Genomic DNA, 19,643 nt, shown 5'->3' with positions numbered 1-19,643 from the left:
TCTAAATAAAACTCCGAGGACGATTAACAAAACAAGAGAATTTAAAGTTTGAGAAGTGGTTCTTGGGTTCTCGTCACACATAGCTACTAAGGGTGTGACGGAATAGTAACGCATTATCCGAATATAACCAAATATACTTTTTTTTAAAGCTTGCCAGAAATCTGATTGAGACTAGAGACAGTAAGTCTCCAATGGGAACAGGATGTTTTTCTACTTTCATGCAGGCGGAAGGACAAAAAAAGAACAAACTGATTAAATGTGGATGTGATCCATGTATAATATTTCATTCATTCAAACTGCCTGGTCAGGGTTTACCCCCAATATCCACATATCAATAATCTAGCTTAAGTATGTTAATGATTCATTTTCTTCCAAAATTTTAACTATGAAATTAAAAATCTATATATAGTTTTTTTTTTTTGTTTTTTTTTTATTCGGACAGAAGTAAATCTGTCCGAAATCTTCTGAAATCTGTTTTGACAATAACCGTGTCCCTGTCGGCATAGTCGGAAAGAGCAACTTTGGTGTGAAGATATAAAGCAAAATCCATGAAGTATAGCCATGTGGATTCTGCTTATAGAAAACCATCCACTCCAGAGTTTGATCATTTCAGATGCAATGACGTAATGATCCAATGTTGTTCGAGGAACAACAGAACTGATTCCCAACAAAACATTCTGTTAGTGTTATAATATAGCATAGCACACTCGCTGACTCTGACTCACTGACTCTTAAAAAAAAAACTCTCTCAGTTAAACATAACCTGTGTAATTAATGAAGTGTAAGGCAAAGAACATGAATAAATAGCATCTCATCATTTCATATCTATCTCAGTTTCCCCTCACACACACACATTCACTCAAATAAAAACTTTGTCTTTCTCTTGAGCCACACATGCTTTAACTTATCTCTTAATCCTGACTCTGAACTGCTCTGAATGTTCTCGCTCTAGATGTGCGACGTCTCTACACTCGTTCCTCGCTCCCCCTCTTTCTCTCCCTGTGCCCGTCTCCACCCAGTTGTCCTCAGCTCTTCAGGCCCAGGACCAGCAGAATCCCCCTGCAGTTTGTTCCACTTCCTGCAATGTTCAGGTGTGATTGCTGGTGTGGGCGTGGTCTGCTTGTCGCTTCGTAGGCGAGCCCTTAAGCTTCTGAGTGGCACAGTGCGTGTGGACAGGCGTGCCACCTGGGAGGCACACGCAGTCTGGCTCGCTGAAAGTGTTGTGGCACAGGTGGCATCCCTTTTTTTCCGACACAACGATCGGACCTCCTCGGCACTTCAGCTGAACAGAAGGAAGATCACAAATTAAGTAAGCCCGCATAACTTCAACCATTAATGTTTAACTGCACTGATACCACATTATGATGATAAAGAGATGCCAACATTGCTAACAACAGGCTTTTAGACATTTGATCTAATGACTTAGAACCACACACTAATGGTTCTAATGAACCACACGATCTTACACTACAACCCTAACAGGTGCTCACATCAAACTGGATATGGAAATTATTAGTAAATCATTCATATAAGCAGAAAAATTTACAGGAGAAATTCGTGCTACTTATAAAAATCCTGTAAATTCTTGTAAAAAACGTTCATATACCCACCAGGCATAACATTATGAACACCTGCCTAATATTGTGTTGGTCCCCCTTTTGCTGCCAAAACTGCCCTGACCCGTCATGCACTGTGTATTCTGACACTTTTCTATCAGAACCAGCATTAACTTCACCAATCTGAGCAACAACAGCTCGTCTGTTGGATCGGATCACACGGGCCAGCCGTCACTCCCCACGTGCATCAATGAACATTGGCCGCCCATGACCCTGTTGCCGGTACACCACTGATCATTCCTTGGACCACTTTTGATAGATACTGACCACTGCAGACCAGGAACAGCCCACAAGAGCTGCAGTTTTGGAGATGCTCTGATCCAGTCATCACAATTTGGCCCTTTGTCAAACTCGCTCAAATCCTTACCCTTGCCCATTTTTCCTGTTTCTAACACATCAACATGAGGACAAAATGTTCATGGCACCTGTTAGTGGGTGGGATATATTAGGCAGCAAGTGATCAGGAGATAATCTGTGTTATTCACTTCACCTCTCACTGCTCATAATGTTATGGCTGATCAGTGTATATAAATAAAATATACACAAAAGTTGAATCTTATTTTTATTACTATGTTCACAACATATAGCAGATGCTAAAATTAAGCAAAACTACAAAACAGCTGTATGTGTAACTCCTATAAACTCACCCTGTCACGGTGTAGCTGCAGGTTCTCAGCTCGTGCAAGCCCCAGTGCGATCTTGGAGGTGTGGCGAGCGTGCATGCTGGCCCTTACAGCCCCGCACAGAAAGGGGCGGAGCAATGGTAGTGACCACGCCTCAGGGAGAAGTTCCAAAACCTTTGGGGCATCAAAAACCTCAGCGTGGCGGTTCAGCAAGTCTACAGCCTCAATAGTCCGTGGCCCTCCGGGCACATCCGGGTCCAAGTAAACCCGCAGCAGCTGATGGAAAATTTCTCCACGGTTTTTGTGATCACTAGCTTCAGATGCCCATGTGCAGTATTCCTGTGCAGCTGTAGAGTTCTTCAGCTGGTGCACCAAGATATGTAGTGCTTTATCGTGCTCCTCCATCTTACCATGTAGTGTCGCTCTCTCCATTAACAGCACCTCTGAGTCCTGCAGTTTCCCTGAAGAAAGACACGGACAGCTGTCTCAGTGCTCATGTACCATGCTGACCTTCTATTATGCTGCAGTCATATTCACATCTTAAATACACCACCTTGGCACTGATACACAATACACAAGAACGAGATGCACAACTAAATAAATGATAGTAGAAAGCATCTATCTAGTAGATATGGATGATTTTGTAATCTAGGATAAATGTCACAATAAACTAAATACTTTGGCATTTATGGGAAACATTTAAGATCTTGTCCATAGAAATCATGTGTATGCTACAGATATGACACAGATTATCATTATAGCCCCTCAGTGTAGCTTGTCAAGTTACAGTTTAACCTCTGACTGTTTTACTGGAGACTCTTTCCAAAAGTGCTAAATAAACCCCACACAGAAAAGCTCACCATATCAATTAATATATGTTTGTTTTAAATCCTGGAGTATCAACCATCCAAGTCCCTGTTGTTACCATACAAACAATAGCTTATTAGAACAAGAGCATTAATATAAACCTGTGAAAACCTTCTAGCCAATCAGATCTGAGAATATAATAGCACTGTGTGGTACTTCATTATAATTTCTAAACATTTCAAATTTCCTTTAACATTTTCAAACACGTACACTATATTGCCAAAGGTTTTGGGACACCTCTCCAAATCATTGAATTCAAGTGTTGTTTTACACGGGTTGTGCTTGACCCCTTAGTTCCAGTGAAAGGAACTCTTAATGCTTCAGCATACCAAGACACCAGTGCACAAAGCAAGGTCACTAAAGACATGAATAAGAGAGTTTGGTGTGAAGGAAATTGACTGGCCTGCACAAAGTCCTGACCACAACCAATTAGAACACCTTTGGGATGAATTAAAGCAGAGACTTTGAGCCAGGCCTTCTCGTCCAGCATCAGTGCCTGACCTCACAAATGCGCTTCTAGATGAATGGTCAAAAAATTCCCATAAACACACTCCTAAACCTTGTGGAAAGCCTTCCCAGATAAGTTGAAGCTGCAATGGGCGGGCCAACTCTATATTAAATTTACGTGCAATTAAAGGCAGACATGCCAAAACTTTTGGCAATATAGTATATATTCTCACCCAGTAGCAGCTGGACTCTGTACAGGTTGGACTCTCTCAGCAATCTCTGCAGTTTCTGTCGAGCTGAAGAAAGCTGCTCCTCTGTGGTTGAGGTTCGAGGGATGAGAGTGAGCACGCGGTCAGCATACAGCACAGCTAGGTGTGTGTGGTACTTCTCTTTCTGCATATATTTAAGATGAAGGAAGGCAAAAAACAGGTGAGAAGCAAGAAAAGTAAGTCAGACTCAACTATTCCTAAGACAAAGCACCTCACTGGCCAAAGTCATTAATGGTACATTTTTCTAAAAAATTTGAAGGAAAAATGAAAGTGTCTTTAATAATGTGCAACATTTGAACAGAGTGGGTTAAACAGAGCGGCTTTATTTAATCTAACAGCAATCAAAACAAAAGGCAAAAGTAAAACCACAATACTCTATGACAGTATCCTATTGTTATTAATCAGTAAATGACAGTTGAATAGGCTACACTGAGTCAAATGGAGCTCCAACCTGTATCCTCCTCTCTAGAACCACATGTTCCAGGTACAGAATTAGAGCCTGGTTGTGCTTCTGTAGATACGTGATCACATCGTCTGGATTTAGCTGCCTGGTTGGCTCTTTAGAGACAGGTCTCTTAGTGAAGATCCGCACTCCAAGCTATTACATAAAAGGAAAAAACCAACACATCATATACAATACAGCAGGTTTACTGAAGACCTAATAGTTTATCTGAATTGAATCTTTATATGAACTCTTTTTTTCCCCCTGAAAATCAGTTTTTGCAAGTGAAAAATGTTGATTACAGATTCTATGCCAGTTCCTCTGAAAGACCCTGACATTATTATTTATTTATACATTGAACTGAAAGTGATGCCTGCCTTTATTCATAGCCTACAGCTGTTTTGGCAGTCGTGTTCATTAAAACTGGCTCCTTATCTACCAAACATAATGTTTGCAGAAAGCCTAGGTATCATATTGGTATCGATGCATCCCTATTGAAAACCCTCATGTTCTCACCTTTTGATCCTTCTGTAAGGCCCAGTCTGCATACTTCCATACAAGGTCCAGGTTCTTGCAGGAGCTTAGGAAGTCCACAACATACTCAAACAGATCAGCATGTGTGGAGTCTTGGAGGTCCCCATTAACAACTCGAACCCACAACTAGGAAAACAAAGTGAAGTTTGTGTTCACAGGATAGTGAAACTCATCATTGATTTCATGTTTAAAAATAACATACTCCTTAACAATATCAACTATATTAATATTCTGTAGCCGTTTCTGAACATTTGGGGGTGAAGACTTGTGTCACTACCTTAAATAAAGGCTTGCCAAGACAATGCTGGAGTACAAAAGCTAGGATAATGGACAGCTTGTAGTTATATTGATATAAACCTTTTATATTAGGTTAAACATATAGGATTAGGTAGTTATAATTACAAAACAAGATGAAAATTAAACAAAACATAGAGTCAAAACTAGTGATATGCCTTCTGCTGAATTTTAACATTCAGAAAATTTATAATCTTTCTTTTATCATGTGAGCTACATATCTAGCCTGCTCCCACATGCAAAAGAGTAAAATCTGCTTCACAGCTTTAATGTTGGCTTCACAGCAGTCCTGCTTTCTCATCTAAATACTGCCATTCTCATATTTATACATTCATATTCTCATAGATGTAGGAATACCTGAATAGAGATTTCAGTATTTGAAAACTGCTGTCTATACTGTAATGGTTAAGTTATTAATTAAATACTCGTGTCCATTCTGAATCAGTACCCTTTCTTTGTATGAATATGGGTTCTTGTAGATGTATATGAATACCTGTAGAGCAGCAGCATCCTGGCCATTGTAGTGATACAGGAGCCCGAGTGCAAAGTACCTGAAAAGAAATACCATTAGCCTGAACCTCCCACACATGCAGTTACTACTTGGCAAGGCCAAGCTACTGTCAAACAGTGACATTTAATGGACGATTTAATCTCAGTGTCGTCATGGCAACAGCAGATTCTTCTACAGCAATCAGTCCGAGGGCAGAAGGGGACAACTCCTGCATAGCAATGTCTCAACGTAAACTGACAGTGAATCCCAGTAAGTAATAGTACCACAAATGTTCCCTGGAAGTGTTGAGTGGCATTTTATTGAACAATGGGATTTATATCGTAAGCCTTGACAGACCCATGCTCCCTTCAGTGACTATACTGATATAGAAACAGCATTACAATGCACTAGATACAGAACCTGAAACAGAATCCAAATGAACCCTTTTAATAGACCCAGATTAATATACATATGGGGATTATGCCTGAAACTTGATCCGATGATTTGATTATTGCTGGACCTTGTACCAGTGACTAACTTCACATAAGTAGGGATGATTGGCTAAAAAAAAAAAATCACAAAAAATCTGGGGGGGAAACAAATCTGCCTATTATCAGCCAATCATGTGGCAGGAGATGCAAATACAGGTCAAGAGCTTCAGGTAATGTTTACGTGAAGTATCAGAACGGGGAGAAACATGAGGTAAGTATCTTTGATCGTGACATAGGTGTTGGTGCCAGGCTTTGAGTATTTTAGAAACTGTTTGTGCTTTAAAACCGTGGTAAGCAGAACAGTATCTCAGAACACAATATACATTGAACCAGTAGCATGGGCTACAACAGCAAAAGACTACAATGGGTTCCATGCCAGTCAGCCGAAAACAGGACCCTGGCTATAGCAGACACAATCTGCACATGTTGAAGACAGGAAAAGGTCGCCTGCTCTATTTCCATACAACTCTCCAGTGTGAAAAGCTCCGTGTCCACTGGTTCACAGTTTGAGATATGCAGAAGATGGTAGCTTTAAGGGGCCAGCAAGTCTCCAAATCAATCAACAGATGCTACAACAAATTATTAGAAAGATATACCAAAAGAAAGTCTATTTTTTCACCCAACCATAAGCTGAAAATCCAAAGCACCTGAACTTCAAAAGGGTCTGAATACTTCTAAAGCTGGGCGTAAATAATAGAAACCACATCCACGTAAGAGGTTGAGTTTACTGATAGTAGTGCTACAGCTTAAGCTTCTGGTGGCTGACATTTGAACATTTGATCCGTTTCATTTGATTTAGCTATAAGCTCTGGATTTCTGAGTACCATTTTATAATTTAGTTTTTGGGGCACATGATGTCACATCACAAATGTAAATGTTTCACTCATGTAAAGACTTCTGACCTGTGGTGTTTCTCTAGCCAGGGTGTGCTGTCGGCCAGCAGGCAAGAGTTGTCAGAGTCCAGCAGCTCCAGCAAGCCCTCGTGACCTGCCTCGGCATAGAGCTTCAGCAGTGCAGTGTCCACATCCTGCCTGAAGCCATTGGCACTCTCGCTGGCACGCACCTCACGCAGGTAGCTGATAAGGAAGCGCTTGCAGCGTTGCACCTTCTCCTGATCCCCCTGAGCCAGATGGTTAAGATCGGCGAACTCATGCAGTGGCGGATGACACCGTGTGAACGACGATGAGGCAGGCAGCAGCAGCGGGCACAGTGAGATCAGCTCACGGACATCCAGCTGCCCCTTCCTGACAAAAACACAGGAGAAATGCACATTCCCAATCTTGCTCCTGAGTACTAAAGCTCTACCTTTTACATTTCTGTCCTATGAAATGACAATATCTCCAGTGCCTTACAGTTTTGTAAGGCACTTCTATAATGTCACCCTCTGGTAATAAGTCAAGCCATTACTGCAAATTTCCTGCAAGCCTGCTTTCAACACTCTTTACATTCCATCTTTGCATTACAGCAACTAAGTTAGGGAAAGTGTTAAACACAACCTAGGAACTTTTTCAGCTTTATATTAATGCACAGGGTCTTGTATGGCAGACAATCTTAAGCTGCATCCCAAATGACATACTACACATTATGCACTTTCCACTATGCACGCTACCATCCAGTGATTTTAAAAGGGTAGTATCGTCTCAAATGGATCACTGATGGGGTTTTTTTCCCACTAACCTGAAATATAAACCGTTTCCCAGTTGAAGCCAAATGACACATAATGCACATAATACAATGCCACTAGCTTTAACAGAATACAGTGTTGAAAAAGAAATCACACAACAAGGAGTAATTTAAAAGACATTTGTAAGATGTCTGACTTGTCCTCATATAGAGTCAGCATCTGGTAGCCTCTCCCTATAATCTACCAGATCAGTTTTACTCTTTATGTATGACGAGCCATTTCTCATTTTATGGAACAAAAAAACTTCTGGTTATAATTTAAACACCACAATGCAATGGGAATAAAGTAAAAGTGCATGCTGTTGCCATTCTTTTTCACGACTTAACAAGTTAGTGGCACAAAGGTGATTCACACATTTGTTTAGCCCAAGTCCTTAAATATTCAAATGCGAGTCTGATTGAAACATAGTCAACACCCCTGGTGCAGAAGAGCTTTTTAGATTATTATTATTTCAATCATAACGCTCTCTATCTCCATCTCTGCATTAAGTGGAAAGCATTAAATATTAATGTGCTATTAAAACGCTGTGAGAAAAAAAAAAAAAAAACGTTCTTGCAGCATCTGTGACTAAAAACGATGGTGAATTTGCAATCACAGAAACATCCCGTGGCCCATTTATTCAGCTATCAGTAAGTTTATGTCCCCCTCATTAAGCACACAGCCATTTGGGTCAGGTGCACTGGGGGAGAGACGATTAAGGGAGCAGTTAATGAACTGCATTTAGTCGATTTTGGAACATCTGGGCCCGGAGTGGCAGCTAACTGCGTTAATTACAGGACGAAAATGATGCATTCACCTAAAATGCTCTTTAGCTTCAGCAAACTGAAGCTGGCCAAACTGGATGAATCCTGCCTGCTGGAGAATTCTTCTGTGTAATATCTGGAAATAAACAAAGTGAAAACAAGCACGGTCATTATCCATAAACCAATAATGCAAACTTTTAAACATTAACAACGTGATGCTGTACATTCAAACAGTGTACCTGGAACTTGTCTTTAGGAATGTTTCTCTGTGCACCTTCTGTCAGGGTCAGTGCCTCCTCCACTCGATGTCCTGCCAACAGGTCCTGGATCTGTCGTTCCAGAGGCAGAGGTACCAGCACATACACTGCCTTTGTTGAAGCCAACAACACTTTCCCTGAAAATGGGTTAGAGAGAAGTGTTTTTGCTATTTATTCACACACAGTTAGGTCAGATATTGGCAAACAATATGAACAACTGCTATGAATGGTCAATTTTCGGCACCCAGATTACTGAAAATAAATAAATGCTAAAAGATTCCTATTTACAATCATAATAATTAAATGTTTTGGCTACTTAATGTATACAACATATTGTATATAAGCATTACACACAGAATTATGCAGAAAAGTACACATTCGGGGTGCCACAATACTCAATATAATATTGAACTGTTCGGTACGAACTCCACGGTTTAATACGCGTATGTGAACCGCGTTTTTTTGTTGAAATAATTTCCATGTGTTTTATTACTCTCTGAACCGCCGCTTTGTGTTCGCCTGTACTGTATATGTCTACGCGCTGAGACAGACAAGCCTCCCCGCGAGTAAATATCCAATCAGTGAGTGCTAAAATTAGGGACACTTAAACATGCTTGTGATGCTGGTGTCAGATTTCACTCTAACCCTGGAGAGCGGTGAAGTGAGACAGAAATATGAGGAAGCAGTGCCGTCTTTCAAATCTGTGGTGTGGGGACATTTCGGATTTGTTGTTGACCATGATGCCGATGAAACAAAAACGGTAAACAAAAAAATGACTGTGTGCAAGCACTGTTAAATACTGACATGGAAATACTTCCAGTATGACCACACATCTACAGCTCCATCACCCCGCGATATCACTGTCTGGAAGCAGGATGGCAGAGCAGGTAACACAGGCATCCAAAAAGCAACAGTCCCTAGCTGATTCCTTCCAGCCCAACTGGTTCCGAGAGAAAGATTTGCAGCCATTTTCCGTGATGTGGGCTTTTGACACCTTATAAAAGTTCTCCACCCGCGGTACACACTACTGACATGTCCTTTTCTTGTTTTTTTTGTTTTTTTTTAGCACCAAGGTCATTCCTGACCTCTACGAAAAGACGCGCAACAACATCGAAAACAAATTGGCTATAGCATAAAGTCTCGCTCTAACAACAGATAGTTGGACCTCACGGTTAACAAAGAGTTATCTCACGGTGACTGTTCATTACATAGCGGATTGGGAAATAAAGAGCTCTGTAAAAACCGATTTACGTATTGAACCGTGGGTTAATTGTATTGTTGCATCCCTAGTACACATATGTACACTAAGCAGCCAAAAGTTTGTGGACACCTGACCATTACATCTATACATGAGCTTTTCCCAAACTGTTGGCATAGAATATCTTTGTATGCTCTATTAAGATTTCTCTTCACTGGAACTAAGAGGCGCAAACGTGTTCAAGTATGAATATGCCCAACAAATCTACCTCTGTGAGTCCTGACCATTGACCTTTCATTTGGAATGAACTGGAACGCCGACTGTGCCTTATTCCTATTCACCCAACATCAGTACCTGACCTTACTGATGCTCTTGTGGATGAATGGCCCACAGAAATGACTCCAGAATCTCATGAAAAGTCTTCCCACCAGAACAGAGGTTGTGATAACAGGAAAGGAGGGACTAAATCTGGAATGGGATGTTCAAACAAAGCATGTAGGTGTGATGGCCTACAAGTGTCTACAAAATTTTAGCCACTTTTACAGGGTAAATACATGACATCTTTTCTAGCAGTGATTTGAAAACAAGATTCTTGGCTAAAAACCTCCATCAGTGAAAAAGATCTTTCTAAAATCCCCATCTGTCATTTCATAGTTTCCAAAAGCAGTGGGATGTTAAGAACCCAAAAAAAGCCTTGTTGCCCTAGAGGAGATAAAATGTCCGAGTCAACAAACATGTCATTAAGTTTTTGAAAATAATATATATATATATATATATATATATATATATATATATATATATATATATATATATATATATATATATTTTTTTTTTTCCTTTGTCCTTGTGTCCTTGTGATCTTCAGAGTTGATTTAGTTAATAATAAGATTTTCTAAATGCTCTAATCGAGATCGATGATAGGCGTGTTTACATTTTTAAATTAAACATCCAGAAAGGCATTTTAAAAGTTTAAACCCATACAAAGGAGAAACACGGCTGATTCTAAGCTGATAAATGCCTCCTACAGCCTGCAAATACTGCATGCTTAGATAAAAAAAAAGAAAGGCTAAGATAAGCAGTCAGGACTGAGCGCGTAGCAAAGACAGGTTCAAATATCACTTTAGACATATGGATTTTGTCACAGGTTTGGAAAGTCAGATGAAAGGTTTAAGTAAAAAGATATAATGCTGTATTACACCCTAAGCATTCATTTCCCGGACAAAATACTTCCTTTTTCGATCTTGTCTGACAAAGAAGAGGTGAAAATTGACTCCCATATGTTGTTCTAAACAAGCTAGGCAGCTAAAGTGTTTTAGATTTAACAAACGAATATGATTGTATGTTGATTAATCTAAAGCTAATATTTGGAAATGTACTTGTAAACCATGCTGATTTTACATCACTTGAGAAGAGAATCTGTTTCTTTCTTTAAACATTCTTTATTTAAAAGAACTACTGTTTGCACTATTTGCTATAGATACACTATATTGGCAAAGGTTTTGGGACACCCACAATTTAGGTTTTGTTTTTCAGAGGTTGTGCTTGGGCCCTTAGTTCCAGTGAAAAGAACTCTTAATGCTTCAACATACCAAGACATTTTAGACAATTTCATGCTCCTAACTTTGTGGGAACAGTTTGGGGATGACCCCTTCCTTTTCCAACATGGCTGCATACCAGTGCACAAACCAAGGTCCATAAAGACATGGATGAGTGGGTTTTGTGTGGAGGAACTTGACTGGACTGCACAAAGTCCTGACCTCAACCAGATAGAACACCTTTGGGATGAATTAGAGCGGAGAGTGCGAGCCAGACCTTCTCGCCCAACATCAGTGCCTGACCTCACAAATACACTTTTAAAGGAATGGTCAAAAATTCCCATAGACCCACTCCTAAACCTTGTGGAAAACCTTCCCAGAAGAGTTGAAGCTGTTATAGCTGCAAAGGGTGGACCAACTCTATATTACATTCATGTGCATGTAAAGGCAGACGTCCTAAACCTTTTGCCAATATAGTGTAGGTGCTATTACTATTTCTGCACATCTTCCATAGTCCATTCCAATTTTTTTTCAATATCACTCCTACCTACACCATCACATTCCATACATGTTCGTTTCATCCTGTAAACTATTTAAACATTCTTCATTCACAGTAATCAGTATTCCCACTGTCTCCAAACCCAGGCAGCTCTCCATCTTATAATTAGATATTGTGTTGCAGTACTTGAGCAATACTCAGTTACTCTCTGTAATATTTCTCACTGTTGAAAGAGATTTTTGTTCATTTTGGCAGTTTACCAGGTTCAAGCCAGAATCTTCCTTACCATCCTTAGAGTGAATATTTAGAGCATGACAAACTTCCTTACTTTAAAGTGACTTGTAGAGCAGCTTTACCACTGAGAGCTAAAATAAAGCTAAAAGGAACGTACAGGAAGCCTGAGAAGTCAGAGTCTTAGCTCAAGGATGACACTGTTTAAGAGAGAGAGAGAGAGATTATGAGAGAGACATAATGGAGCACTAATGAGCTCACTAATATAATTCAATCATTGTAAATTACATCAAAATGCCATTACCAATTCAGATTGGTGAGAAGGTGGTGATTAATGCTCCGTAGCGGCAGCTCTGATGGTGGTGCTAGCTCTAATTCAATCCACAGGTTTATATTAATGCACTTGTTCTAATATATTTGAATTTCTCACACTGGGACTTGGACTATGGAGGATACACGGATTTTGAGAAGAAAAAAAAGAACCAGTAACAGTAACAAGTTTCTTCATGACTGTTCCACAACATTAGTGCAACTAATGTTTAACTGATAATAAAAAATGATGTTGTTCTTTAGTAAATATACCAGCAATCCACGCTGCATCAATCCACCCGGTTGTAGATTATGTTCCTATGACAACATGCCAAGTTTTATTCCTCATGCAGCTAACAATGGAACCGTTTAGAATAACCAGTCCACTTGCAGTACTGGTATGTAGTTGTGAGCCCAGAGGAAACACACACCAAAATGTTTCCTCCGGCACTGCTCGACTGGTTTCACCATCTCTCATGGTACAAGCAAGGTATGCAACAAGACTCTTCTGGCAAGTGGAATTAACTTCCCTTAGATGTCTGAACAGCTGGTTGGAACAACCGGTTGTCCTCAAATGACATATAAAGGCCTACCTCTTCCTCAAGTACTTAATCTATCACTAAAAAATAAATAAATATGAAGGTGTACTTTTCTAACTTTATTACATCCCAGAGTTTTAGACTGATGGTCTTATTTGTCCTTGATCTAGTAAACCAGTATTAACCAGCACTTCTCCAAGTCGCTTTGAATAATGGTGTCTCTCAAATGCCATAAACATAAATGTTTTCATCCATACAGACATTAACCTCCAGACCCTAGAGCTGTAAAGCAGCACCTGCTGACGAGTACTACGAGACATTTTTACTCTAATCCTCATCCTCTCTTGTTGCTACGATCTGAAGAGAACGAGGATGAGGCACGACTGTCTTTGGAAACAATCCTGTTCATTCTGTCGTTGAAAGAAAAACAAGCTAAACCCTCAAACATAAATCTTATAAATATTATCATTACATTTTCATACGTTGCTGCATTCGAGAACACCAAAGAAGTATCATTAAGCTTTCAAAGTTAAATCCTACAACATGATAACACTGTAGTGGAAAAACTGCAAGTGTTCTGGCCTTTTTTAACTTGTTCTGAATAAAGCATTATTCACACTAACATAGCCAAGGATGAGTCATCCGTTTACATAAAGCATTCCCTTTCTTAGAATACTGCTGTATCCATGCTGTGTCATATTAATCCGTGCAAACCTCCCTACTGAGCTAAACACTCTCGAATTATCTTATTACAGGGTAATGTTCACGGTGAAGGACACAGGGATTAAAGTGAAAAAGAATAATGGTTATGACTTGTAAGAGGTAAGAAATGCTCGTACAAAGCAGCTGGTGATAAGGAACCTAATTCGGAATAAATACACGATAAATTCATTTTGTATTCAGCTTAAACAAAAGCAAAGTAAGTGTGTTGCTACAATTCTGTATGTTTCCTGCTTACAAATAAAATACAGTTTTTCCGGAAAAAACATGGGGGACTTGAGATTGCTTCCTTACCTCTTTTTACTAAATTATTGGTGTTCAATTAAAAATCGACTTAAAAACAGATCACCAAAAGTCTGATATAAAATTAGGACACTGTTGGCTTTCAATGGGAGACGTTGTTCCCTTTGTTGGGATAACCTTACACAGAATATTAGTGGTTGAAGATGGTTGTAGCACCTGGAGAGTTCAATGTTAAATAAACATCCCTCAAAAGCAAACCTCACCGTGTCAACAATAAGGCGTATTTGTTTTTATCCCTCTATGTGGAGTATATGTAATGCACATCCCTGTGTGAGTTGATACTAGAGAAATGTATTAAAACTGGCCAAAATGTCTTTCAGATCTTCTGACCAATCAGAATTGAAAACTCTGTGGTATAATATAGATTTGTGTATTCAGTGAAATTAGATTTGCAGTGTTTGAGCCTACAAGCATTTTGACATACTATACTGCGTTTAAGGAATTGAATTTTAAAGAAACCATATGACTGGTTGCACACAAAGATGAACCAGTTCAGCGTGACATAAAAGTTAAAAACATCTAAACCTTAAATAATCTTGACACCAATATACATCGATCTTACTCATCAACATGACAGAAAGATTAATCCATGAGTAGCACAGCAGAGGGCTAAGAATAATCAGAGACAGAAACAAACTCAAAGTAGGTCACCATTTGTTGAAGACTCAGCGAGTAGCTACGATGCTGCTGCCTGCACCAGCGACTCGAAAAGACACACTGAATGACGAGTAGATGATTTTAGGAATACAGGAGATATGCGTGTTAGTAATGCATTCTGTATCTGCTGCATTGTCCATGTCTCACTCTGCACAATCGATCGCTGTTCTACAAGGAAACTCGCTTCAGCACTTTGGCAAAACCTCCTGAAGCAGTGCTGACACCCTTAGAAGTGAAAAACCCATAAGGGCTTAAAACACTCTCGCTTCATCTGTCAAGTCTATTCATAAAACCCACAGCACTTAGGGCTGACAAAGAAAAAAAAATACCAAAAGAAATGAATGGCTTATGGGGGATGAGTCATGACTTATGGTGGATGCTTTGTTTTCTTATTAGACGCTGTTATTGCGAACTCAAACAAGCATCTGTTCTGAATACAAGAAAAACTTTAGAATCACTCTATCTAGCTGAAATCATTACAGCTTCTACTCTCTGCTGCAGAAAATCTCTTAACATCAATGTGTGCCTGTACTGGATTAGTATAAGTTAATATTGGGGGGGGGGACTAGTTAACAAAAGCATTTAATACAGTAACAGAGAACAGACGGCTTTTTCAGGTTTAAGGGAGAGTAGACGAGGGTGTAATAATACTATTGGTTGTGCAGTCGGGGACTGCTTGTGGGCAGAGGCAATCAGGGAAACTGCATACTGGAAAGCTGGATGTTGGCCGGTTCTAAAGGCCAAAAAAATTTCTCAAGCTTGAGCAAACTGTTTCAATGAATATAAGTGAATATAAATTGTTTACACGTCATTGAAGGCCTATTTAATCTTCTTAATCGTAGTCAAAATTCCGTGCTTTTATTAGATTCTGCCAATAAATGTAAGTTTTTGATGTGTTCACTCTTTTTAAAATATAGTTAACTGTTACGAGATAATATCTATGAGTCTAATATCTATGCTGATCATACAATAATAAAAATACCTGGCAGAGACTGAAGCTGCCCTATGAGTCCTAAAAGCTCAGTGAGATTGTAGGGATGGAGGCGGGGCTTCCAGGAAGTATGATAGGTAAGAGCGTGAATCACCTGAGCACATTGTTTCCCAGGAAGGTTGACTCATTCTTCATTTTACAGAGGAGAAAAAGTCCACTTTCTGAGTGATAACTCAATACTAGTACACATGAAGCTAAACTTCAGAGCTCATATGCAAAACATTTAGGTTGCCAGGTCTGGTAACAAAATAAAATGAAATGGCATTGTCAAATCATGTAGCTTTTTTTCTATAGCAAGAGCCTAGAGACTAACATGTTCAGGAGACAAAGTAGAATGGACTCCTTACCTTCAAAGTCCTGCAGGATGTGTCCTTCTCTGAAGGAGAGTGTCTGTTTGAGCTGCTGATCCAGCATGCTGTGGACCGTTACAAAGCCCTCGTCAAGAGCCACCACGTATGGGAAACACACAGCTGCACCAATCACAGTCTCCGACCACTTGACAGGAGCACGCTGGGAGATGCCCTCAGCGTTAGCAAACATCCCTGTGAGAGAGAGAGAGAGAGAGCAAGAGAAAAAGAGAGAGAGGACACAAGTATGACTCATCAATTGGGGCTGTTCACCTTCACAAAAGATCCGATGAAATGTTTCACTTGGGCGTAATCAAAGCAGTTGCCCGCTGAAATACACACCTGAAGATATTGCACTTCCTGAAATGACTGAGGGCTTCTTAAACAAGTGCTAAGACACAGAGTATGTAAACATTTTGACTGAACGGCATGGAATAAAGCTCTACCACCTAATATATGAACATTTAAGAGAGCAACCACTCTTAACGACTTCTGTTTAAATATTTATAAAAAAATATTTGATATTCAATGGCCTCAAAGATTTATTTTATAATGAAACCCCAAGTTGTTCATTGATACGTCGGTTTAGTTTCACTTACAGTTTCCCACATTACCCACAATGCTGTTGCATGACCTGCTGAAAGTGGCGCCAGTGGCAATTTGCTTCATCACTATGAGAGACTGGCAGTCCAGCTCTCTCAACTGTGTCTCTGACAGATAGGGTTCCAAAGCGTTACATTTCAAACTAATGCTGCTGTCTACAATCAAGATTGACATGCTTGCCATCGTGTGCTTGTTACTTATACATATGATTTAAATGATTATTCTAGTATAGGACACGGTCAGAAATTCCTTGTTAACATGCTCAGCTCCCTTGACAGCCTGGTGACTCCCCGGATAGCTCCTGAAAAATCACAGTCGGTGGTAAGTTCTTGATATTTCGGGTTTAAACTCACCAAGGCCACCTGGTGCAGCCAGGAGAAACTCCTCCCTGCCAATCCTTTTGACAATGGGCTTCCTCTCCTCACTGTCGTAGGGGAATAGATCCTGCGAGGCCCCTGAGCTATAGTTCAGGATCACATACCGTGTGGGAAGAGCCAGGCACAGGAAGTAGCCGTCCACGCTGAGATCGCATGGCTGATCAGGTGTGGCTACGTCCTTCAGGATCTGGACCCGGTCCTCATGCACAGTGCAAATGTGTACAGCGCGGCGCCTCGCAGAAGCCACCGCCATCTCCACACAGAAAGGCTCGGCTCCCACCGGATTCTCGTTAACGCAGAACACCGTCACGCCTCTCAGTTTGGTCCCTCCAAATGCCACTGGTTCCAGAGTGACCATATCCACCAGCGAGATGACACCGTCACACAAGACGATGAGGCGTTCTAGGGCCGAGGCAGCTTTGAGCTCAGATGGTGGCTTTTTGAGGCCTAGCTGTTTGTGTAGGAGCTTCTGTGAGCTGAAGGACAGCTGGCCCTTAGCTGTGGTGCGCTCCTCCAGCAGGAAGTGATGGATGAAGCCATCATTGGTGCCCACATACAGGTGCTGGCCACAGCATTCGATGCACTCGACACCGACACGTGTCTTATCGCCAGCCAACTGCTCCCGCTCCACAGCGGGCACCAGCTCGAAGGCCTTCACGCTCATGCTGCCTTTCACATCTACACAGAACAAGAGAAGAAAGTTACTCTTTAGTGCACCTTTTTAACAGTTCTTATTGCTTTTAATATAAGGACAGTAGAAAAAACAAAGACTTAAGACTAATGTACACTGAATATCCAATCAGACTGTTACCTTTAACACACTTTAAGTTTTATTTGTGACAGGACAGTCCTTGCATTTACTGGAATATCTTTGCCTATTCTGTGTCAAATAAACAAACAGGAATAAATGTTGGAGTCTGGATTCAGGTCTATGGGCCGAATTGACATGGCTGAAGTGGCTCCATCAAACAAACCAGAGAGAAGCGAACAAAGTTAAAAAGATGGACAGAAGACACATCTAAACACATGGAAACCAACAGAAGAGTTGACGTATATTGCCTGGTGAATATTTTAAGATTTTAAAGAGAAAATCAAAAGACTACAAAAACAACCAACCATGTAAACAGTGCCCTATACAAGATGAGGCCCAGTTTCAGAGAGGAAAAAAACTGTGAGGAAGGAGAATGTAAGCGAGTAGAAACAGGAACTGAAAATCAGAGCACATCAGCAACGCTTCAATTTTAAAAAAGATCATCCTCTGTGTTGAGTAAGTTACAACTGATAAGTTAAGATAAGGTTTGAATCAGTACAATCATCACATTTTTCCTTTCTTGATGGAACCCTGATATCAGAGCCCTAAATATTATCTGATACTCAATGCTCACGAGCTCCACTACAGGCAAACCTGATGTGCAAAGAAACTGGATCTTATATTCAGTGTAAGATCTCTCTCTATTGTCCTGATCATTAGGAAATGTCATTCTATAAGAGAGCATGTCAAATCCGATTGTTTTCGGACAATACCTGCCCCGATATCGGTACTCTACAGTATATCAGTATCAGTTTCAGTATCAGATCGGTGCATCCTTATCCTCTACTGCTGCTTCACTGGAGAGCTAAAGCGAACTAGCTAGCTACAACTAGATCACCTGCTGTCCATCATTAAACCACAATACATCAACCTGTGGCATGTTGGCATGTATCTCCATCTTGCTCACTCTATTCCACCGTGTCCTGTTTGGCTTTAACTCACTGACACTTCGGCACAGCTCAGGAGTTGTGAAGCAGCTTGCTAACCACTAGCAAGCTAGCTACCAAAATACTAGCCTGTGCCTAGCTCCCTATAATAATCTACGATAAACATTCACCATGTTCTGTAAGCGAACCTCGATCATTATTAAAAACAGTCCCACATTTCAGTGGCACACTTGTTATTTTTGCAGTCATTTAGCGCGATAGTGGACAGAGTTGCCTGGGTGACAGCAGTTAAGGCTAACTTAAGCGCACAATATCACTGAATGAGCTCTCGGCTAATAATAGTGCTTTAACTGAATAAACGTCGTTGTAAATAACTCGGCGTGTCTCTACAAGCAAGTGACGAGTCACAAGTGAGAAAATGACCACCTACCCCAGCCACAGCCGTTGCGCTAATGTTATGGGAGATGATGCGAACGGCCCTCGGCCTCTCCGTTCACTTCCACTAACTGCTCTCCACTCTTCCCACGGCTGCCCTACTTCTTCCCACCGCTATTCCGACAAACCACGCCTCTTGCTAACGGCTCCTGGTTTACACGCGTACTGGATGGGAATATGTCGGAATACGGGTGGAAACACATATCTTCTGCCTGCTTGTCACTACAGAGAGGATTTTCCGGTGGTACGAAGAAACTTTATCCGGTCACGTGACTTGTATTCTTAAACGCAACCCTCCACACGGAATAATATTAATATTAATATTAATATTAATATTAATATTAATATTAATATTAATATTAATATTAATATTAATAATAATAATAATAATAATAATAATTATTATTATTATTATTATTTGTATTTTTATTATTATTATTATTA

The 19,643-nt window shown here is 40.3% G+C and overlaps 1 protein-coding gene across 1 annotated transcript; it reads right to left on the bottom strand.

Moving 5' to 3' along the window:
• Positions 1-409: 409 nt before the first annotated feature.
• Positions 410-19,350, bottom strand: tgfbrap1 (transforming growth factor, beta receptor associated protein 1). Its single transcript, XM_058403041.1, has 12 exons — positions 19,195-19,350; positions 17,043-17,744; positions 16,087-16,281; positions 8,740-8,894; positions 8,554-8,636; positions 6,976-7,317; positions 5,586-5,643; positions 4,781-4,924; positions 4,274-4,420; positions 3,787-3,946; positions 2,264-2,700; positions 410-1,282 (listed from the first exon to the last, which is right to left on the bottom strand). The coding sequence occupies exons 2-12, from the start codon at positions 17,728-17,730 to the stop codon at positions 1,088-1,090; spliced, it is 2,604 nt and encodes an 867-aa protein (XP_058259024.1). The 5' UTR covers positions 17,731-17,744; positions 19,195-19,350; the 3' UTR covers positions 410-1,087.
• Positions 19,351-19,643: the final 293 nt, after the last annotated feature.

Source organism: Hemibagrus wyckioides, linkage group LG11, assembly GCF_019097595.1.
Source record: "Hemibagrus wyckioides isolate EC202008001 linkage group LG11, SWU_Hwy_1.0, whole genome shotgun sequence".
Lineage (NCBI taxonomy): Eukaryota > Metazoa > Chordata > Actinopteri > Siluriformes > Bagridae > Hemibagrus > Hemibagrus wyckioides.
Note: the sequence above shows the minus strand (reverse complement) of the source record. Positions and strands in the feature narration are given on the sequence as shown.